A 24,469-nucleotide genomic window follows, 5' to 3' on the forward strand; every position below is an offset into this window, starting at 1 on the left:
TGTTATCACAAGATTTGAAAGCAAACCTGTATATTTTAATAATGACACTATGACTGTATTCAGCTTTGATATTAGAATAATTGAACATTAAAGACCTATGTTGAGTCATGGAGGGTTTTTATGCCATATCCATTAATAAAGCCTGCAGTATGACTTAAAAAGATTAATAGAAACTCTTCAGAGGTATTTGAAAAGACGTTAGGAATAATTTGAGCAGAAATAGTTGTGAGATGGGCTATTAAATAGGAAATATTTGTCATAAATAATTATACTATGTGTGTAACTGCACTGTTAAGTTTAGCAAAATATCTCGGTAATTCCACTTAAATTTCTAAATATTGTAAATTTTTCGACATTTGACCGAATCTGGGCTTCTGGTTTAATCGGTAAAAGCTGTTATCCATACTTGGTAACTTTGTGCCGATCCCAGTAATTTGGTTTTTCAATTTTATTGTGATTTGTATAATTGTTTATGGATCAAAATAGTTTTTTGGCAGTTGTAGTTAATGCTACATAAACTGTTTCGGATGCTAGTCCAAAATAAATATATGTCAATTAATGCCAGGTATTATTTCCTGAGAATAGTATAATGTTTTAAGTCCACAAATTATAAGTAATAAAGCAGAACATATTTTTAAAGATAATTGCTTTGGAAAACTTAACAGCAGTAAAATGGGCTAATTTTGTCTGATAAAAAATTTAGTGATTCCATATTGTGAAATGCATTCTGTGTGAACTTTTGGTTTTCATGTGTGTCAGTGTATTGATTTGAAATAACCAGGCTTTCAAATATGTTTATTTTTTAAGATGTTTGTTCATACTGCTCTTTAACCCCTTCGCGCCGACTGTCACATGTACGTGCCAGCAATGAACACACTCACCTCCCGGCAGACACGCAGGTGTGACAGAGCATTTTCCTGTTTACTACCGAGTGTCACGTAATCCTAGAACGTTTTTCAAACTATAATTTCTGCCACAAGATGGCACTGTATGTCCATATGGTTTCAGGTACATGTACACTGCTCAAAAAAAAAAAAAAAAAAAAAAATGGGACAGTGCTATATCTCCCGTTCTACTGGGGCGATTGACAAAATTCAAACTACGTTTTTCATGTCTCGAAAGCGCGACGTAGGATATATATTAGATTTATATATAGTACTATTCTAACATAGGTATTTTGACACAAAATCGGACTTTTTCTGAAATAACATACCAATTTTTTTACATATTTCGATTCTACGACTCAAATTATGCCAGAATACCAAGTTTTGTAAAAATCGTACGATTAGTTTTTAAAATATTAGCTCTCAAAATTTTAGCTCCTCAATGTTAATTGAATTTGGCAAATATTTATTAATATCTCTTTTTTTATTAAACTTTTTTTATTTTTTCTCTCACATTTCGAAATTTTGGTTCATTCCGAATAAAATTTACCCATTTTTTGCGTTTTATTTTTTAAATTTTTATTTTTAAATAATTTATAACCTATAAAATTTTTACCATCATCTTAAAGTAGGTGTATTTTTAAGCATATCTGCAAAAAATTAGACTTTTTTACTCAAAATTTTCTAAGATATACACGAATTTACATAGTTTCGCGTTTTGAAATTTGGCACTTTTTTTTTGAGCGATAATAACGCCAAATGTGGTCTATGGATTTTTGTTATACTGAATTGCCACAGCTATTTTTAACCTTAAACTTCAAGTAAAATTTTACGGAGAATTAATTATATGACATTTTTTCCCTCAATGATGCGTAATAAATATTTATTAATACTATATGAAAGGCTATTTTTTTAAATTATAGATGATATTATTCAAATTTTTAACTATTTTTTTTAAAATTTCTCTCGTATCTTTTCTTTTTTTAAAAAATTTAAGAGTAAGCTTTTGTAAGAGTAAATTTTTACCTTCGGCGTTTTATCGTCTGCTACTTTACTTCGTTTAAATCGAATTGTCTAAAACTGAGAATTTTCGTTTGATATTTATTTGAATTTTATGACATTAACTGCATAATTTATTTCTAAACAAACTGTTGCTTTTGAAGTGGCTGAAAGAGCGGCTGATACTATTATCCATATTTTTAAAGCACAATATATTTTTATAGAAACATAACATTTAGAATAATCATTTTTTATAAAAGTCAAATTATGATATAAACATACAACCCTCTAGAGACTGAATTAATGGAAGTTCAATGGTTATGTAGAAATGATCTGCAGCTACTTAATGGCTGGATAAGTCAGCAGATTCTGTAGACAAGTAAGAATAATTATATAAACGACACCAACATTCTGGATTCAATAAACAACGAGGATACGATGTTTACTAAATGAATTAAGAAGTTTTAAAACATAAAAAATCAACTCATTTTTTTCCTAAAATGTATTTTTGTGTGTAGCGTATTTTCATTATATCCTTAAAATTCTAATTTAGAATGTAATTGTCAAGAACTGAATCCTAATCATCAGTAATATAATAAGTAATTATTTCTGTTATTAATAAATCCTTCTTATAAAGTAATTGCAAATATTTCTAAAAACTTTCTGTCTGAATGCAAACATTTTTCTATGCAAATATTTTAAATTTTATATTAATCAAGATTGCACACCATATTACTTATTTCCACTTCAATTCTTACCGTCAGTTCTAGTAGAATTTACAAATCAATTATATTTAATTAAGGATTGAATTGGATTATTTAATTATGGCAAAGCACACGAGGGCTATCTGCCTAAAGGGAGGGATGCCTTCGTGGAGGACGTTCTAAGGGAAACTGGCTCGTATACACGTTACACATGGGGAAAACCACGAAACCGCCCATGTGGCCAGCCCGTTCGCGGGATTCGAAACTCGAACCGAACTACCAGTGTTCAGCGTCTTTACCGCTCGGCTGTTGGTGGGCTATTTAATTAAGGAATGACCATCTAAGTTAAGAAACAGCGTACCGTAACAACATTTCAATTATTGGTTCCGTATCTTTCATGTTACTCCCGATTGGCTAGCTACAGGATTTTTAATGAGTATTCGGATTTTACTAGTAACTTTACTTGGAAATCGCGTTTAAACTAGGTTAGTTGGTTATTTGAACATAGAAAGAACATGGGAGCTATTTGATTAAGATGCTTTCATAGAGAATCTTTGTAAAGAGAACCTAAAAAACTACGAAAACCAACCATGCAGCCTGGGTTAGACTGAGCAGCAAACAATTAGTATTTAACAATATTTTCTTTTTCAAATGCTAGGCAACTGATGAGGCTCCAATTAAATCTCCAATTTAATATTTTATTTGTAAATATTTAAAATATTGTTGTATTCTTTGACACAAAAAGCAGAATTTAAGTTTTGTTAACTCGTTAGTAAACTACCAAGCCGTAGTGCAAAGGAATATTCAATTTCTTTGGCAATAATTGTATTCACTTAATATTCTTGGAATATGAGCTAAAGAAGGAACGTTCTCGGAAGATTAAAGAAGTGTTTAAATCCAGTGATATTAGGTTAGTCTTACAAGCTCAGGATCAAAACGATTCTGCAATTGCCGGAGTAGTTGACTTGTAAATGAATGTGAATTAAACAGATGACTTTTAATCTTACGTTATTCAGCCAGAAAACGTATTCCAAATGTTTTGTATTGCATGACAATGCATCTTTTCATTATTCAATAACCAGTCGGAGAACCGCTTGTGTTCGGAAAATAAGTATGTATATTCAATCGTCCTGCATGTTCTTCAAATTTGTCTTCTTGTGATTTTTTTCTTTCTCAGAAACTAAAGTTGCCTCTCAAAGGAAAGTTTTTTGACATTGAAGAGACAAAATTAATATGACATCTACTTTTAGAGGCATGTGAAAAACAGATCTCTACAAACCTTCTCTTCCATTACATGTTGTGCAGTCAGACAAAAAGTTACATCAGCGTAAATTCTATAATCTATTTTTATTCCACTCTGATTACTTTATTAACATACAGTGAATGTATACTAAATCTTTAACTTTAGCTTAAGTAATTCAGAATTTTTGTCGGAATTGTTGTCGGAACTAGGACTTAGAAGATAAGTCAAATTAAATATTTCGATAACCCAGTAAATTCAAGTTCGAAATTTCAATATTTTATTTTCGGAGGGAGGGGAAATGTTTTCAGTTTTGGTCCATTATACTAAGTATATTTGCTTCGATTTTTTATTTTTCCATAAAAGCGAAAATTTTACGCATGGTATACATATAACGCATAGCTTCAAATTAAAATTTAATAATATACAGAGTGGTTATAATTAAAGTTCCACATTGAAACGGTCATAAAAGGAAAACTACTGGATCAAATGTTATCAAACTTGGAAATCGTGTGAAGGAGGTCATGGGAATTTATTTTCCGCGAAAAAAAGGAAGTTCGAAACCTCACCACCAGGGAGGGAAATGGCGCTGTATGCAATATTGTTAAACGAAATATGGGTCGGAATCTAACTTAACCTTTTGTTAAACGGGTTCAATATGTTGTATACCCTTAAGAAACTTTGAAGTAGGCAAATTATTATTTAAAGACGTTAAATTCGATAAATGTCAAGTGCGCCATCCCTGTAAGTGAGAATTTTGTCCGTGAAAACCACGAATTAGCGATTAGAAAATGTGAGATCGCAAATCACTCTCACAAGTGCGTACAATCTGGAAATCGTTTTCTTACAGATCGCTAATTTGTAATTTTTTAAGCCTGAATTCGGCACTAAAACATGAAGATACTGATTCAAAACGCTTTTAATCGATTTGGGCCAAAGAAATCCCTCATGTTATCTATCTAGTTCCATTGCATTCTCCTACTGCATTCGATTGCATAACAGTCATTTCACACCGTTTACTCTTGAATGACAACTAGTTTTATAAATGAACCATTTTTTTCTGAAGAGCAGTCGACAGCTGGACCACTGCGATTGCAGTTCCTTAGAGCCAATATTAAAATGTTTCGTGATACATGAACTGCAGTAACGTGGCATTTTAGATACTACGATTTTTATGCAGGGCTGGGCACCACCTCAAGAGTCTCGCATAGTTACTTAGGCAACATTTCACAAATGAACGTCTTATAGGCCAACACTTCCCCTCTTCCCACCAGACCTCAACCTCTGTGACTTTTGTCTATGAGGTTATCTCAAAAGCACTGTTTATGGTGATAATCTAAACAATTTGGCAGAAATGAAAAATGTGATACACTGATAACATTCCTCCTGATATGCTATGTGTAACGTGTATACGAGCTAGTTTCCCTTAAAAAGTCCTCCACGAAGGCATCCCTCCCTTAAGGCAGATAGCCCTCGAGTGCTTTGCCGTAATCTAATAAACCAAACCTGATATGCTAAGAGCTGCTGTTGAGAATGCAGTAACATGATTTAACTTGCTTTTGGAAAATGCTGGACGGTACATTGAACATGCTTTGTAACACGTTTCGGAAAATATTAAACACATTTTAAACAGATGTTTTCGTGTCTTATTTCATTTAACAATATTGTATACAGCGCCATTTTACCCCTGATGGTGAGTTTTTGAACTCTTTTTTTTTTTTTTTTTTTTTTCCGCCGAAAATAAATTCTCATAACCTCCTTTACACGATTCCCAAGTTTGATAACATTTGGTCTGGTAGTTTTCCTTTTATGACCATTTCAAAGTGGAACTTTAATAATAACCACCATGTAAAATAAGCTTTAAAAGTCTGACAGTTTGGTTCAAGTCCCAACTTTAAAAAATATATATATAAATATAAATTTTTATATTAATTCTCTTAGAAAGCATGTTTTAAGAAGCTAATTTTTTCTCTCGCGTTATAGATTGTATAAAAAAACATGATCTTTAATATGATTTAGATTGTTTCAGCCGATATAAGAATCGGGTTACTCTGTGGTACAGAATAAACCCTGCTGGACTGTTTTATTTCTTTGTCATTTAGCAAAAATCTTTTAATTAAATTATTTATCCTTTGGACTTCGCTTTAAACTTTATTTATAGCTAAAATGACTAAAAAATGAAAAGCTGTCTTTAGCTGAAACGAATTCATATAATTGATATTTTAAAAAATTGACAAGAATTCAAAATGTATGGAAGTCTAGCAGTCAAAAAATCTTAATTTTCTTGTGTGAGCACTGAAAATAACTGTGGAAGGAAAGAAGAAAATTAGGGAGAAAAGTAAGCAAAAATTTGCAGGGAAATTTGGCTGTCAGACGTACCAAGATGTTCAAAAAGTTGGACGCTTTCGAATATACTTTCAGGATAATTCAAAGAATTTAGGTGTTCAAAGAGAAAACACTTGGACGAGTACACCAGCAAATACCATCAATTGAGCTTGTGTTAACAGAAAAGACAAAATGATATCATTGCAGATTAAAGTGAAGAGCGACTGGTTTTAAACTATATGGTTGTGTAAATTACGTTATAGAACATCATATCGTATCATAAATGGTGAATCCCATGATTTCCTCAGTCGAATTATTTGAAGATTCAGGAGTTTATCCAGTGATGTATGTGGATGTCACTTAAAGATGTTTTTTTCCCTTCCTGATGAACTAGCGGCCGAGCGGTAAAGTCGCTGAACACTGGTAGTTCGGTCCGAGGTTCGAATCCCGCGAACGGGCTGGCTGCATGGGCGTTTTCGTGGTTTTCCCCATGTGTAAGGTGTATGCGAGCCAGTTTCCCTTAGAAAGTCCTCCAGGAAGGCATCCCTCCCCTTAGCCAGATAGCCGTAGTGTGCTTTGTCATAATAAAATAAACCAAACCTTTTGATGAAACCAGTCTTTCCTTTCATCTCATAGCTTCAAAATGTTTAGCCTCTAAAGACTGATAAAGGCTCTTGACGAAATACTTCGTGAAGAACTTTCTAAGGGAAACCAGCTGTCATACGCGGTACACATGAGAAAATCCAAGAAAACGCCCATGCAACCAGCCCGTTTACCGGGGTTCGAACCCCGGAGTGAACTACCAGTGTTCAGCAACTTTACCGCCCACCAGCGGCCGAGCGGTAAAGACGATGAACACTGGTAGTTCGGCCTGAGGCTCGAATCCCGCGAACGGGTTGGCTGCATGGGTGTTTTCGTGGTTTTCCCCATGCGTAACGTGTATACGAGCCAGTTTCCCTTAGAAAGTCCTCCACGAAAGGCATCCCTCCCTTTAGGCAGATAGCCCTCGTGTGCTTTGCCATAATTAAATACACCACACCATCAGCAACTTTACCGCTCGGCCGTTTGTGGGCCTTTATGAAATGGAAGGCGATAACTTTATTTAAAATGATTGTCAGAAATACCAAAATGTTTCGAAAAGTTGGATACTTTTCAATATACTTTCAGAATGCTTAAAGAAACAGAGAAGAAAAATAATTTTTTTCGTAAAATTTAGTATTCGTATTTTTTTAAATTTAAAACTTTTCAATCTTATGATATTTGATTCTTGCGATTTCAAAAATAAAATATTTGACTAAAATATGAATAACATTTTAAGAAACCAAATGTAGGATAAAATTGTGTAAAGCAATGGGCACAATGATAAAACTGTTTAAAGCAGTGTATGCAAGTCATCCTAAGTTAAAATATCGGTTATACATCTCTCTTATTTATATATATTTTTTCTGAACGGAACATTGAAAGGCGTGTAAAACTGTGCTTTACTGTATTTTCTCTTTTAATATAGTATGTAGTTTTCAAACGCATCGTAGTCTGGGTTACAAAGTATTCTTCCGAAAAAAACGCAGTTCAAATAAATAAAATCAAATTCTGGAAAATTGATATTAATAAATATATTTAAAATATAAAGAAAACTATTTGAAAAAAAAAATAAAAATAAACTCTGCACCTTTATTTATGCAGTTCGAATAGGTAAATAGAAATTTTTAAAACAGTTATTCGAAAAAAAAATAATAAATAAAAAATGTGCAACTTAAACAATTAAAATGAAATTCGAAAAGAAAAATTACTTAAAATAATAAGTTATAATGAAAAATATAATATAAAGAATATTATTTGGAAAAAAGGAACGATGGTGACTTTTTTCCCTAAGGAAACTAGGTTGCCATATATTAAGAAGTTCGCCAAGTGAAGTATTCTTGGCGCAAACTGACAAAAAAGTGCCAACATAAATTTGTGAATTTCTCCGTAAATTTCGCTCCAAATTTTACAAAATTTCATATTTAGGCGTAATTTGAGTCGTAGAATCGAAATATGTAAAAAAATTGGTATGTTATTTCAGAAAAAGTCCGATTTTGTGTCAAAATACCTATGTTAGAATAGTGCTATATATAAATCTAATATATATCCTAAGTTGCGCTTTCGAGACATGAAGAACGCAATTTGAATTTTGTCAATCGGCCCAGTAGATCGGGAGATATAGGACTGTCCCATTTTTTTTTTTTTTTTGAGCAGTGTACATTAGACCTTCTACTCGAAATGAGAGAAGCATGACTCACATACACGTGTTTTTGATTATATAAACAAACGGGGAACTAAATGTTTCTGAATGGCGTGATTTATGATGTCTCTTTAAATCGCACTTTATTCGCATGTGATAAGTAGAAGTTTTATATGCACTAAAGCGTTGAGTATTTCGGTTTGCAGTTCAGTTTTTAGAAAATAATTAGATCTTGTTAGACGTGAATTCTTTCTGTTTTTACTGTTGCAATGTCGAAGCATCGAAAATGTTTAACAATGTTTAACGGAGCATGAAATAGCAGAAATGATGCAAAATATTTCAGATATTGATTCTGAAATTTTGATATTCTGATATTGATTCTGAAAGATTAACTGAAAGACATTTTCCAAAACTTTATTCAGAAGAGACTGATAAGAAAATGAGACGACGATGCTTCGTTTGTTCACATTCCCGGAAAAATCCTCCAAAATGGCAAATGAGTTATTACGAGTGCAAGGAATGTAATGTAGGACTGTGTGTAGATCCCTGTTTTCAAATTTTTCATACGAAAAGAGAATTTTAAGTACTATATTTAGTTTTCAGATGTATAATGTTAAAAGTCATAAAATGGTGAGTAATTAAAATAAAATGTGTAAAATATGCATTTAAACAAGAAATAAGGTAATTAAAGTATATATATAAAAATATCTATAAAGCATAAGCCGTTTAAAATACTCTATAGAGCATTATTAAACAATGCGTTGATACTTCGGAAATTTGATGGATTTAGGCTTAGTAGCAAAAAAGCTCCCGGCCCTAGAGAGACGCTCGTGTAAGACACTGCCGGCCTCCACGATAAGCGCACGTTTTCACTACCCGGCTCGAAGGGGTTAAGATTACAAACTATATATTGATGGATTATTTTTCATTTTAGCTACCGTCAGGCACACGAGCTGTAAATTTGAGAGCTGAAGGATTTGGTGTTGGAATAGTTCAAGTGAGTAAAACGTTATGCCTAGAGTGCGATATATTATTATAAAATTAATTGCTCTGCTGCTTTCATTAGGGTAGAAAACTCTTAAAATTTTCATTTACAACTATCACTTTTATAGATTTCTTAAACTGTGAGAAATATATCCCTTTCTTTTTTCACATCAGTGGTAATTATCTATTAAGGAATGATTTCTGTTAAAACATTGTTTTCCTGTGTTCGACCTAAGTTCAGATCCTTTCTAAATGGACATTTTCATTATATATAATATTTTTCTGCTTTTCTTCCAGAAAATCATTTACTTCCCTTACTAGCATTATAGCCCTTGAGTATTTTAGCTCTACCAGTCGACTAATCATCTCTGTTAAATAGCATATTTCTGCTTAAGTGAATAGTTGTGTAAATACATTAATACACATGAGTTATTGTGGATTTTTATAGGTTACATGGTCATATAATGTTAAATCTACTGTAAAAACTCCTGCCTTCAACCTGAAACCTGTGCTGGGTAAAGCTTCTACAGATGATTATATGGAACTTGATATTTGTACAAGGTTAGTGTACTAGTTTGTTTTAAGAATCATCTGTACAATTTAAAATTGTTTGAGTGCTAGAAAAGAGTAATGATAATTTTCATTAAAGAGGCCTCCTATTAGTGGGCTAATTTTCCATAAGTGGGGTAAGTTAACACCAAACTATTTTAAACTTTGAAATTTCAAAAAAATAAAATAATAATAAAAAAAAAAGCCGCTGTTATTTTATATAAACAGAATAGTAAAATGAGATGATAAAATACTAGATGAGTAAAACCCAACAGCTTTACAAGTAAAAACATCGTCCTATCTATGTAATTCATCATAAAAGAGTAGAATGATTAATTCTTGTAAATAATTATTGAGTAAATAAATATATACACTTATCAGATCAGAACACTGTGAAGTGAGTTTTAAATGTAAACAGAATAGCAATTTTTTTTTTTTTTTTTTTTTTTTAAATTTTTTTTTTACAGTGGTGAACAGCAATTACTATGTGCAAACATAATAGTAAATGAAATTGATTAAATGATAAAACAACATACTGAAATTCGAATTCAACACACTAAACACTTTTCCTTTAAAACTTTTAAATATTCTACGTCTTTCGATTGCCAGATGCAAGAAACAAAACTTTTTAAAAAAATTAACTAAATTAAATGAAAACATTAATAACTTCAGGTCCTCTGAAATCCAACATTCTCCCACCAACAACAGCTTAACTTTCTGCAAGTATTTATATAAATAAAATATTTAGCACACACACACACACATATATATATAATAATAATAAACAGTAAAACATTTTAAAACAAACACGGTATTTCAAAAATTAAATTTAAAAAAAAAAATCTTCTGGTTACACTAAATTCGCACTTCTGCAATTACCGAAATAAAGGTCTAGGTTTGCCACAAGAAAACATACTGAAACCACAACCAAATTAAAAACTCTCACCAAGTTTGGCACTCGCCCTGATTATGGAATATTAACCACTTAGTTGAATGAATTTTAAGCATTGTTAATATTTGTATTATTTTTTTCTGCTTTATACGTAAGTACTATCATTAGTAGTCAGCCTTGTGTGTGTAAGTAAGTTTACCCTGCTAATATTCTAACAAAGAAGCTAACTCTTAGCTTGTTTTTAAAAGTATATGAATAATATTTCTTGAAAATAAAGTAATATATTGTTATGAATTAGGTAATTTTAGTGGAATTATAAGTAAAATTGTTGTATTTCTTTTGCATAATGCAACATGAAAAACATAAAGAGACAAGTTATGCTGGAAAAGTCAGAATGCAGGGACAAGCTCATTTAATATTGAGTAAATGGGTTATTAATTTAGAAGTCAAACAACAAAAATTGTTATATATGTAACTGTAACTATTATTATCTTTAACCATAACTATAGAATAGTAGATGAGAAATGTAGAATAAACGATGTTTGTGTACATCTTGAATCATCACTGAGCACCTACCCAACACATATAAAATACAACACATGGTGCAGCTGGTGTTGATTAAAAAAAATCTTTTTTGAAGAACCATGCAGCCTGGGTAAAGATGTTCTAAACAAAAACATCATGGGAAGTTGTTTACTGTGAAATCATGGCTGGTAAGTGAGTTGTTTATTTTTATTGGAAGTGGCTAAAAATACGTATATATAAACTATTTAAAGTCCTAAATTAAATATGGATGGATTAAAGCCACCAAGTAATCTAAGTTTCGAAGGAAATTTAAGCGAAAATTGGAAGAAATGGAAACAAAAATTCCAAATTTATATGTTAGCGTCTGGTGGTATTACTAAATCACCTGAAATTAAAGTAGCTATTTTATTGCATAAAATTGGTGAAGAAGCACTTGAAAAATTTAATACTTTTAATTTAAGTGAAGAAGATAAGAAGGATGTTGACAAAGTAATTGAAGCTTTCGAAAATTTTTGCATACCGAAAGCAAACGAAAGTGTTGATAGACATATATTTTTCTGTCGAACACAACATGTAGGTGAATCGTTTGATGATTTCTTAACCGATTTAAAGAAATTAAGTAGCAACTGTGGATTTGCAGAATTAAAAGATAGTTTAATAAGGGATAGAATAGTAAAGTGGAATTCTAAATAAAAATCTCAAAGATAGATTATTAAGGGAAGATCAGTTAACATTGGAGAAATGTATTAAAATGTGTAAAGCTTCTGAATTAGCAGAACTTCAGCTGAAAACTTTAACTGAAGAAAATAAAATAGAAGCTATCAAATGTAATAAATTTCGACCTTCAGAGGAAAAAAGTCAGCCTTGTAAGAAAGACTTTCATGTAAAACAAAAGCAACAAAGTACTAAATCTTCTTCAAACTATCAAGGAAATAAGTACAATAATCCAAAACCATGTAGAAAATGTGGAACTTTTCATAAGTTATACAACTGTCCTGCTTATAATAAGATTTGCTTGTACTGTAAAAAGAAAAATCACTTTTCTAAAATGTGCACTTTTAAAAATGTTAATGTTGTACAGAATAATTTAGAGCATGAGTTACATAATAATGGTAATGAATATATTTTAGGGTCAGTAGAAGATACAAATACATTTTCTAAAAATAAAACCGAATGGTTTGAAAAACTAAAAGTAAACATATCTAAATATTTATTTGTTAAGTTGGATACTGGAGCTCAGTGTAATGTGCTACCATTGCCTAAATTTAAACAATTAAATTTAAGAGAGAAATGTTTGACTAAATCAAAAGTCACTTTAAATAATTACAATGGTACTACAGTTGATGTAGTTGGAAAATGTAAATTATTATGTGAAACATCAAATGGGGACAAGGATGAAATAGAATTTCAAGTTGTAGCATGTGATAAAACTGTTCCAGCTATTTTAGGTTTACCTACATTGCAAAAATTAAACCTAATACAAAGGATTTGTACAGTAAATCCTGATTCTAATGAAAAATTACCAGAACTTTTAAAGGATATCAAGATTTGTTTAAAGGAACTGGGAATTTAACTGGATATACATATCATATTAATATTATATTAAATTAAAACCAGGAGCTATTGGTAAAATAGAACCCTGTAGGAAAATTCCGCTTAGCTTATTAAATCCATTAAAAAAGGAATTAGCAAGAATGGAAAAAGATGGTATTATAAAGAAAGTTAACCAACCAACAGAATTCGTGAATTCATTAGTGGTAGTAAGGAAAAAGGATGGAAATTTAAGAGTGTGTTTAGATCCTCAGCACCTTAACCAAAATATACTGAGAGAACATTTTCACATACCAACCTTTGAAGAAATTTCATCTCAAATGACAAATGCAAAGGTCTTTAGTATTTTAGATGCAAACAAAGCATTTTGGCAAATTAAACTGTCAGATTCAAGTTGTGAATTAACTACATTTAACACTCCGTTTGGTAGATATTGTTTTTTGAGGTTGCCATATGGACTGAGTTCATCACCAGAAGTTTTCCACAGAAGTTTTTCTGAAATTTTTAGTGATTTAGAAGGAGTTCAAATATATATAGATGACTTACTAGTTTGGGGTAAAGATAAAAAAGAACATGATTCAAGATTAAAGAAGTTGTTGGACAGAGCCAGAGAAAAGAATGTTAAATTTAATGTAAATTTGTGCTGAATGAAGTGAAATATATGGGACATATATTTTCTAAAGATGGTTTAAAACCAGATGAAGACAAAATTAAGGCTATTCTAGATATAAAACCACCAAAAAATGTGAAAGAATTAGAAACTTTCCTAGGAATGATTACATATGTTTCTAGATTTATACCTAATGTATCAGAATTACATCATGTTTAAGAGATTTGTTGAAAAAACAAGTTATCTGGAACTGGAATGCAACACATGAAAAAGCATTTAGAAGACTAAAAGATGTCTTGGTAAATAAACCAATTTTACAGTATTATGATATAAACATGCCAGTAGTTTTATCTGTAGATGCATCTCAAGGAGGACTAGGAGCAGTCTCACTGCAGAATAATTTACCAGTGGCATATGCATCTAAGGCATTAACAGATACACAGAAGAATTATGCTCAAATTGAAAAGGAAACTTTAGCTATTGTATTTGCATGTGAGAAATTTCACCAGTATATATTTGGAAAAAATATTACTGTGGAAAGTGATCATAAACCACTGGAATCAATTTTTAAAAAGCCATTAAATAAATGCCCTGTAAGACTACAAAGAATGCGTATAAGATTACAGCCATATCAGTTTGAGATAAAATATAAACCAGGAAAAGAACTTTTTATAGCGGATGCGTTATCAAGATCATTCACTGATAAAGGATCTGATTTCTTTGAAGGAGAAATAGAAGCTCATGTTGGATTAGTTGTAGAATGTATACCAATGTCTAATGGTAAAATGGAAGTTTTTCAACAGGAAACAGAAAAAGATGAAGAACTACAAGTTTTAAGAAAATTAATTAAAACTGGATGGCCAGATGAAAAATGTATGGTTCCAGAACTGGCAAAACCATATTTTAACTTCAGAGAAGAACTATCAGAAGCAAATGGATTAATATTTAAAAATTCCTGTGTTGTTGTACCAAGAAGTTTACGAAAAGATATGTTAAGCAGAATTCATTATGGTCATTTAGGAGTAGTAAAATGAAAGATCAAAGCAAGAGAAATATTATATTGGCCAGGAATGTCCAAAGAAATTGAAGATTTGGTACTGAATTGTCAAACATGTTTAAGTTTACAAAAAGCTAATACTAAAGAACCAATGATATCTAAAGAAATACCTAATGGTCCATGGGAAGTATTGGGAACAGACCTCTTTTACTTTCAAGGAAGGGATTATCTAATAGTTATAGATTATTTTAGCAAATATGTTGAAATTGGACATTTGGAAGATTTGTCAAGTGTAGCAGTGATAAAGCAATTGAAATCAATTTTTGCAAGACATGGTATTCCGAAAATAGTATATTCGGATAATGGTCCACAATATAATTGCAGGAAATATAAAGATTTTGCAAGAAGATGGAATTTTGAAACCAGAACTTCAAGTCCAAAATATCCACAGTCTAATGGAATGGTTGAAAGACATATTCAAACTGTCAAGCGAATCTTAGAAAAAGCTGTAATTGACAACAAGGATCCATATTTAGTTTTACTGGAATATCGTAACTCTCCTATTTCAGATGAAATTAAGTCACCTTCAGAATTGATGTTTGGAAGAAAAGTAAATGGATTGATGCCTATAAAAGAGAATTTTGTCCAAGCTAAACGATATGAAGGCCATAAACAACATTTACTGAAGAGACAAACCTTACAAAAAAGTTATTATGATAGGAATGCAAGACCATTAAAACGACTGAAAACAGGAGATCATGTTTACATAAAAGAGAAAGGGAAAAAACTAAATGAAAGAGGGAAAATTATAGAAGAAGCAGAAAGACCACGTTCATATAGGATTATAAGAACAGATGAAATAATTGTAGAAAGGAACAGAAGAGACCTTCTTAAAGGAACTAATCAGGAAGAGTTTGCAATACAAAACAACTATGAGAATGAAGTTATAGATGAACCCGAGATACATAAAAATAGTAGGAGCACTACAAATTTAGATGTGCCTGTAAGTCCTTCAAAATCTAACATAAGTGTTGTGTCACCAAATAGTGAAAGAGGTATAGTATCATCAAATTTTTCAAATGGACATAACTACGTCACTCGATCTGGTAGGACTGTTAAGAAACCTTATTATTTAAAAGAATATGTTTAATTTTACTACTATTATTATTTTTTATATATGTTATATATGTAACTGTAATATATGTAAATATTTTTTATATATGTAACTGTAATATATGTAAATATTTTTATGTTATATATGTAAATATTTTTTATAATTATGTTATATATGTAACTGTAACTATTATTATCTTTAACCATAACTATAGAATAGTAGATGAGAAATGTAGAATAAACGATGTTTGTGTACATCTTGAATCATCACTGAGCACGTACCCAACACATATAAAATACAACACAAAAATCAGTATTATATTTTCAAATTTTCACAGGACTAATTTCGATGGTTTTACCGAACCATTATCCTCAGCTGCAAAAGTGCAAATGAACGAGATAAGATATAATGATTAGCAGGGGTGTTTGTGCTCCGGGGAAACCCCGGAATTCCAGGAATTTTGAACTTTGATACCCGGAAATTCCGGGGATCGTCGTTCAAAAGGAAGTAGGAATAATAATGAATTATTTATTTTGTTTGCTTTGAAAGCAGAAAACGCAAGGTCAGTGTGTGTGGTGAAAACTTTTCCTTTCTTTCTCCAAAGGCAGTGATAATGCGTGAAAAGGGGGAAAAACTTCTTTTTTGTTCTTTCCTTATTGCGAGTTATGACTTATTCCCCCGGTTCTTGGACATTCTCTTCTGGATTCTTTTCGGCAAGTAGGCGCGGCAGAAAAAAAGGGAGAGACTTCGTTCGACCAGATGTGCGATCACGTGACTCTGGGTTCAAAGGTCTTATCTCTCTTGGCGTGGCGCCAATAAGTAGAGAAGAGGGATTTTTCGCCGTATTAGCTATTTGTCATTGATCACTTCTCAACTTTTTTTTCTCCGCTGTGTAAAATTTTCGTTTCATTTATTGATGCACGTGTAAATTTTTCGTTTATTGAAATATTTTTTTATTTATGTACGCAAGAGGATTTCACTATGAAATTTCTTGATATAAATAGTGATATTATACAATTAGAAGAAGGTGTCCAGAATGCATTTAGGTGGAATTGGATTGAACGGAGAGATGGTAATGGGGATACCATTGGCACATGGTGCAAGAAAATAAATGTTGCTGGACAAGCATATTGTGTTTTTTTGTAAGTCACTGCTGAAGTATGGTGGGGAAGGATTCAAGGCTTTCACAAATCATTCTAAAACTGTGACGCATATAAAATATTCAAAGTGCATTAGACATTCAATGACTTTAAGTAATTATGCTAATTCAAAAAATACTGATGACTTACTGGAGACTCATGCTCGGCCATTGGATATAGTGACAAGAAAAGCACGCCAAGAGATGTTAATAACTTCGTTTATCGCCGAGAATTCTCTTTCTTTCAGTGTTGCTCTCAATTTAATTGAACTCTGCAAACAGTTGAGCTGCCATCAGACGGCACTAAACTTGTTGGAAATGTCCAGGACTACTGCCATGTTATAAGATGAAATATGTGCTCGCAAAAACTATTAAAGAAAATATCATTAAAACTTTAAAGGAGACTCCATTTTCTCTAAATTTGGATGAAAGTACTAGCAGTGCTCAAGAAAGTATACTGGCAATATTGGTGCAGTTTTATGACAACAATCAAAATGAAGTTGTAGTTCATCATTTTGCATCTCTAAAGATGGAATCTTGCAATTCAGAAGCTGTTTTTAAAGCAGTTATTAATACTATTGAAGATAATAATATTCCATGGGCAAACTTAATTAGTGTATTAATGGACTCATGTAACACCATGCGTGGAAAAAAAGGGTGTTGAAACCAGACTATGATCAATCAAAGCACCCCACTTATTAGATATTGATGGTGACACATGTCACACAGTTAATAACTGTGCAAAAAAATTTGCTTCATGTTTTGATAGATACTTAAAATATTTGTTTGATGACATCTATTTTGATATGAAAAGCTGCAGTAAAAGAGAAAATTTTTTCAAAATTTGTGAATTCCTTGCCATTAAAAAAAAACTTAAGCCCTTGAAGAGACCAGACCATAGGTGGGTGTACATTTTATGTGTTTTAAAAAGAATCAAAGATCTGAGAGATGCTCTTATTGCATTTTATTTTCACTACTTGGATAAAACTGATAAAGGGGATTATTTTTCTTATGTTGAAACTGTATACAATAAAAGAAATATTTCTGCAGCTCAGAAAAAAATTTTGAAGGGGTGTATTCTTGCTTGCATAGCCAACAACTCACAAAGGATGCTTTAGCTCGGGAAAAAAGAATACTAAATGGGTTATTTGTTATGCAAAACAAAACTTTACTGCATATGGCATTATATTCAGCAGTATTACCAGAGTTCAACACATATATTAAATTATTTGAAACAAAAAAACCAATGCTTCATTTAATACATTCCAGTCTTAATAAATTGATGACAAATTTTTTCTCTTTTTTTTATGAAGCCAGAAAATATAGAGTGCACATCTTATAATGATTTATTAAAGGTTGATGTCACAAATCCAGAATTCCATCTACATAGCAAAGTAATATTTACTGGTGCAGAAGCTTCCACTCTCCTGAAGAAATTATCAAAAAATCATCCAATAGCAAAAGAATTCCAAATTTCTCTGATGAAAGCTTATACTAATACAGCACAGCATATGAAACAAATTACCCCTTAAAAATTCATATCTAATTAGTTTTACTGCATTAGATCCAGAGCTAAGAGGTAAAACCAGTACAATATTAGCTTTTGAAAAATTATCATCTTTTATGTCCCATATTTTTAGTGATAATGAAAAGTCAAAAGTAGAAGCTGAAATAAGGTTATACCAGAGTGATATTGATATCACCAAAGAAATGCTCTACACATCTGATGAAAGTGGAAATCAAGTCAAATGTACAATTGATAAATATTGGTCTAAAGTTTTTAATTTAAAAGATGATTTCACAAATGATTATAAGTATCCTACATTGGCTAAATTGGTCAAAGCCTGCCTTAGCTGCTTCCATGGCCCATTAGTGGAAAGTGCATTCAACTTGGATACACTTGTCACTGACTATAGAACCTCTCTTAAGATTGATTCCCTAGATGCAGTGCAGACTATTAAATATGATTTAATGGCTTCTAAAGAAACCTCATGTGAAAAATATGGCTCAAAAAATCCAATGACTGATCCAATTCACAAAGATCTCTTACTGAATATGAACAGAAGTTGGAAAACATATCAAGAGGACTTAAAAACATGTATTTCAGATGAGTCACCTATAAAAGTCTCTGAAAAACCTTCTACATTAGCAGAAAAGCAAACTGCTTCTACCTCTGCATGTGCAGTTCTCGAGGAAATTTCTTCAACTGTAAATGAGGAAAATAAAAGTCAACCTTCCTGCAATTATGAAGTTCACCATAAAAGAAAGACAAGCCCACAAACATCAGAAAATAAAAAAAAAAGCAGCAGAAATTAGATAATTTTTTTTAAAGAATTAATTCAGGTAATTTAAAATATTTACATAAAAAAGTAATTCATTGAACTTTTATAATTAGGTCATTCAAAATTCATAATTGTAATTTTTCATTTCTCTCCCCCCCCCTTCTCGAAACTCCAAAATGTTGGTAGTAAGTCTGTAAAAGTTTCAGGGGATTTTTGGGGGTCCCACAAACACCCCTGGATTAGATAAGATGATAAAGCCTGGACAGGAGATAAGTCACTGGTGCCATCTGTTGATGAAAGCAGAACTAAAACATAATTACTTTAAAGGCTGAAGGCAAAGATGGATTGGAATTAAGGTCATTAACTAGAACAGAAAGATTTTTTTGAATGTGAAATGCCTCTAGAAAATCCAGTTCACTAATGGAAATTATTCAAAAAACATCTTCCATTGGTGAAATGGAAATTGAAAAAATAGCTTTATTAATTAGTGCAACACACATTTTTGATCTTTTTCTTAAAAATATTAATGTCTTTTCCTACCAAAAACAACAATTTTATGGTATTATACCTATTAGTTTTATACCTATTTGCAGTTTATAGTCCCCATGTTTTCTTTTAAAAAGAGGTCCAATGAATTTTCCTTTTCAGTTTCATAATTTTCGAAAACATTTTTGTTTTAGCTTATAGTTCTGTAATTTTACCACCGCTTCGCAGTGAATTTTTATTTATTTATTTATTTTAAGATAGGGCTTGGTTAATTCTCAGTCCTGTTAATCATTAATGGGGAATTAATTAAGACTCGTTAATTTCTTGCCTGTAAATCAAGTTTTTAGGTGTGTGAAAAAGGCAAGCACTTTGAAGCCAATAAGTAACTCAATATCTCTGCTAGTGATCATGTATATTGCAGTCAGTGTAGGGAATAAATCTTGTGAAATTGATTAAGAACTGCTTTAGAAAATGTGGCTTTTGTGTGGAAGCCTCAGATGAATTGCAAACTATAGCTAATTTTGAGACATCAGTTGAGGGAAGTTGTGAAGATTCATCTTTAGAATATGTATTAGTTCACTACAATATTGATACTAAGTACATAAAAACTGACTGAGAATTAAAAGTGCAAAAACTGACATCAAAAACTGTTAACACGCCATCACCAATCAAATCTAGAAAAGCACTATTGAAACTGAAAATTCTGAGAAAAATTCTTGAATTGAAAGGGTTCTTGCTGATCATCAAAACTACCAGAAGTTTTATGAAATTGAGAATGTAATTGAAAAACTTGTTAAACAATATTGGAATAAACACAGATAAAATAGTTATTTGCGAGAGAAAAAATTTCATTAAGAATGTAATTATAAGACATTGTTATAAAAAATTAGAAAATTCATTTCAAAATTGCATAAATAGCTTAATTTTCACGTATTATTGTAGTATTAATTGCTAAATTAGTTGTTAGTCATTGTTTTACTTGAAAAGTTTAAAACAAATATTACAATTTGCAATGCACAAATTACCATGTATTAATTTTGGCCACTTAGTAAACTAAACTGTTTGGAAGGAAGTGATTTTAATAAATAGCAGATACTGTATATGGTGTGGCAGATTGAATTTTAAGTATACTATAATTAAACTCTAAAATATTTGTTACTTAGTTTAATAAGTCATACTTCATGCATGCAGTGTTAACTTGTGTGGCATTTCATGTAACATAAAATAAATGTTGATTAGCTGTTTTCCTTTATTCTGTTTTATTACAGAATGTGGTATGGCAGCAGCAGGAAAAGTGAAATACTAATGTTAGGTTTTTCCCCCCTCTTTTTTTTGGGGGGGGTAGGGGGCTAATTTGAACATTGCAAGATAAAAAATCATTAAAATATGTGAATCAGATTTAGATTGCATTATATTAAGCATGAAGGAAACAGATGTATGTAAATCAGTCAAAATGTGCTTATTCTTTATGAAACACTTGTGGATTTTATTCTCTTGAGAAACATTTTGTTGTATTTGAGGTGTTCTACTATTGTGCTTTGCAATTAAAACAGGCCATGTCAGTTTATCAGTAACAAGCAAGTTAAGTTTTTAGAATTCTTTTCATACGTGAAATGCTGCATTGCTGACTTTTTTAAACTAGTGTGAGAGGCACTAATAAGAAGAAATTTATTTATGAATTTAATATTTTTAAAGGAATTACTCCAAAAATTTTTCCATGTAACATTAGTAGTTGTGATTGATTTTCTTACCTGTTTTCTCATAGCTACAAAGAAAAAGGTGCAAGTAACATGGCTGTAATGGAGGTTTCTCTTCCATCTGGATTTCAAGCTGATTCTGAAACATTCCCCATGATAAGAAAGTTGGAAAAAATAAAGAGGGTTGAAACGCAAAATGGTGACACTAATGTTGTGATATATTTTGATAGGGTAGGATTTTTTTCCTTTAATTTCTTGTAGTGTATTGTTCTCAAATGTTTTCTTGATACCGTGTTTTTATTTTTTGCTTATTTATTTATTTTTCCAGATTGATGGAGAGGAGATGTGTGTAAATGTCCCAGCATTCAGAAACCATAAAGTTGCCAATCAGAAACCTGTTCCAGTGCAAGTGTATGATTATTATGATTTATGTAAGTTTTAATTATATTTTGCAAGTTTTTTGTTTTCTAATTCTTTAGCATTAAATTTTAATATCTGTTTGTTAGTTACATATTTTGTTTATAAATGCATACATAAAAGTGAGTAATTATATGTATATATATATAAATGTCCTGCATAATTCTAAGCATTATTTTATACCAGAATTTTCATATAAAAAGCAGTTGTAACTTAAATGTCTGCTGCATGTTAGTTTCCAAAATAAGCACATAAAATTGAGTAAATTGGGATTTACTTGCATAGGATATACAGCCATAAGCCTAAACTAAGCATAGATTTCTACGTTTTAATCAGAAGTTAAAGATTTAACCCGAATGCCTGCAATCTGGTTTAGGTACTTTGGTATTGCAGATACCTTGGAAGAAGTTTCCAAACTGTGGCAACCGTGCATGTAAGAATTAAGAATTTTTAATCCTCTGAGCGGCCAGGCTATTCGCTAAGAAAGCTTAAATTTCCCAAAACAAATTACGTTTTTGATTTTAATGTAAAATTTCTCCTAACATTTCATACCTGGATTTGTGTACTTTTGATATATTGCCTTAATTTTTTTGACATATTTTTAATATGCACGTATATATATACGTTCTTACAGCTATCACAAAAAATATTCTAGGCCATATATATATGGCCTTGCTGCTTAGAGGGTTAATGTGGTATTTGCCTGCAAACAGAAATGTTCAGATTTGCATTTGCTATTGATGTATTTTAGAAAACAACCTTTTTGGCAGCATGAAAAAGTATAACAAACACATCGGCTTTTGAATTGAAAATTGGTTCGAGAATCTGCCATTTATTAGTCATATTTATGTACTGCCCGAGTAAAGAATCAGTGAGTGTTAAATTTTGCTTGGAAGAGTTAGAAATAGGCGATAAGAGGTAGACTGGAATAATTACATATGGAAAATACCATTTGTAAGTAGTTTATAAATTCTTTTCCAGATTAAATATCAAACTAAAACTAAAATATGTACCTAATAACGTGTGATATGAAGTAAAAAACTTTATCCAATTTGAATTTACCATTATTTTTCTTCAAAAAGTCGCCAAATTGCACCTAGGTGGTTGTGGTAATACCAAAGAACCTTAATATATATAAATCTACAGTAACTGAAGAATTTAACTAGTGAAGCATTCTCAAATAATTCAAATCAAAATGTGTATAAATACAAGATAAACACCTCTGCAGAAAAATAAATCAATGAAGGCAATTATCAAGGAATTGTCTGGTGCAGATACCTAAATCTACATATGCCTGATTTTAGAATTGCTGAAAAGAATGGTCTAATTTAGAAAACACTAAAAATTAAAATTCTATTTTGCTGTAGTTTATAATACCATGAAGATTTAGTCCAATTCTTCTCTTATTCAATAAATGCTTGTATTTTATTATCCTGAAGAGGTTTTAAAAAGCTTTTTATCTTTTTTAGCTAAGAGTGCTCGAATGTTTTATGAGCCAAAGGTGGTAAGCTTATGCAGTGTTTGTGAAGGCAAGGACTGTGGCAGTGGCTGCAATGACGTAACAGATTTCACGAATTCCAGCCCATCTTTTGTGTACAGTTCACCATTAATTGCAGTGGCTTCGTTCATCATCCTCTGTTATATGCGTTCAATTCGTTGAATAAATAACTGGAAGCTATAAACTTTATGCCACCCTAGAGCTGTTACCTAGTGTAGCAAGTGTACACTTGCTAGTTTCATCATACCTCTGCATGATCTGATGAAGTGATATTTTTATACATACGAAATGACAGTGCCTACCGAACAGTTCTTGTTACACACATTTATTGTGGTCTTCTTAAGAGCATCAATCTTCGAACTGAGGTGCAGCTGTGGTATAGACACTTAAGAAGAATCTCACAAATTTTATGAATATTGTCATAATGGTGTGTACCATGCTGTACATGTTAATGCATCATAACTTTTATATTCATTTCTCTGCTAACATTCCATATTTCTCTGCTAATGATAAAATATTTAATTTTATCATTTTATGTAAAAATGATACTTTCATTTGCTTCTACTTAAGTGAGCATACCTAATATGCCTGTTTTTAGTTTTTTTAATACCTTAAATAGACTAAAAATTAAACACCTTGCATTGATACATATGGATTGCTTTTTTATGAGGTACTGATTTAAATATAATCATTTGTTTCAATTTCAATCTGTTATAAAGTTTGTGAAATAATAATCTCTGAAAACTCTGGGTTTGTTCCTCTAGTCATTTTCGGGTTTTGGTGGTTTATATTTTTTGGCTGGCACAGATTATAATTCAAGGTGTCTAATTTATAAAATTTTTAGTTTTTCTATAAGTTTTTATTAGAATATTTAGTGTATAATATTTGTATCAAATTTTATAGTATAATATTGTTAAGTAGGAATTATAAGCAATGCATTTAAATACTTGTAAACTAGGAGTTGTAAATTATATGTTTGAAATACTTGTAAGAGGAAGTTTTTTAAGAGATTGCCTCTCAGTATTGTTTCATGTTATTGAAATGGATCTTGGTAGCTATGCTTTTTGAAGTCTATTTAAATCATATATTTATTCAGATAAAACAAATTCCTGATAATCAATTTTCCTAAACTGTGATACTAAATCTTATTTTCATACATAAGAATTAAAATTACACAAAATTAAACTTGCTCCATAAATGCAATTTTAGTACGAACTTCACAATTTAAAAATTTTAACCAAAGAAGTCTTAAATCATTTTTATAGCATGTATATTCAATATTTAATTTTATTCAAATCTTACTGCCTTTTCATGTGTGATGTAAATCTGAAACTTCCAATAAAATTTTAAAATTTC

At 31.1% G+C, this 24,469-nt stretch overlaps 1 protein-coding gene across 1 annotated transcript in view; it reads left to right on the plus strand.

The window, feature by feature from the left end:
• Positions 1-24,469, plus strand: part of Tep2 (Thioester-containing protein 2) — a 151,130-nt gene extending 126,661 nt beyond the window's left edge. The window contains exons 31-35 of the mRNA XM_085821260.1: positions 9,308-9,370; positions 9,806-9,918; positions 21,267-21,429; positions 21,527-21,629; positions 23,085-24,469. Coding sequence (XP_085677386.1) covers positions 9,308-9,370; positions 9,806-9,918; positions 21,267-21,429; positions 21,527-21,629; positions 23,085-23,275 — 633 coding nt within the window. The 3' untranslated portion in view covers positions 23,276-24,469. The remainder of the gene's footprint in view (positions 1-9,307; positions 9,371-9,805; positions 9,919-21,266; positions 21,430-21,526; positions 21,630-23,084) is intronic.

Source organism: Stegodyphus dumicola, chromosome 7, assembly GCF_044657685.1.
Source record: "Stegodyphus dumicola isolate Sdum_Otavi_A_Nest chromosome 7, ASM4465768v1".
Taxonomy (NCBI): Eukaryota; Metazoa; Arthropoda; class Arachnida; order Araneae; family Eresidae; genus Stegodyphus; species Stegodyphus dumicola.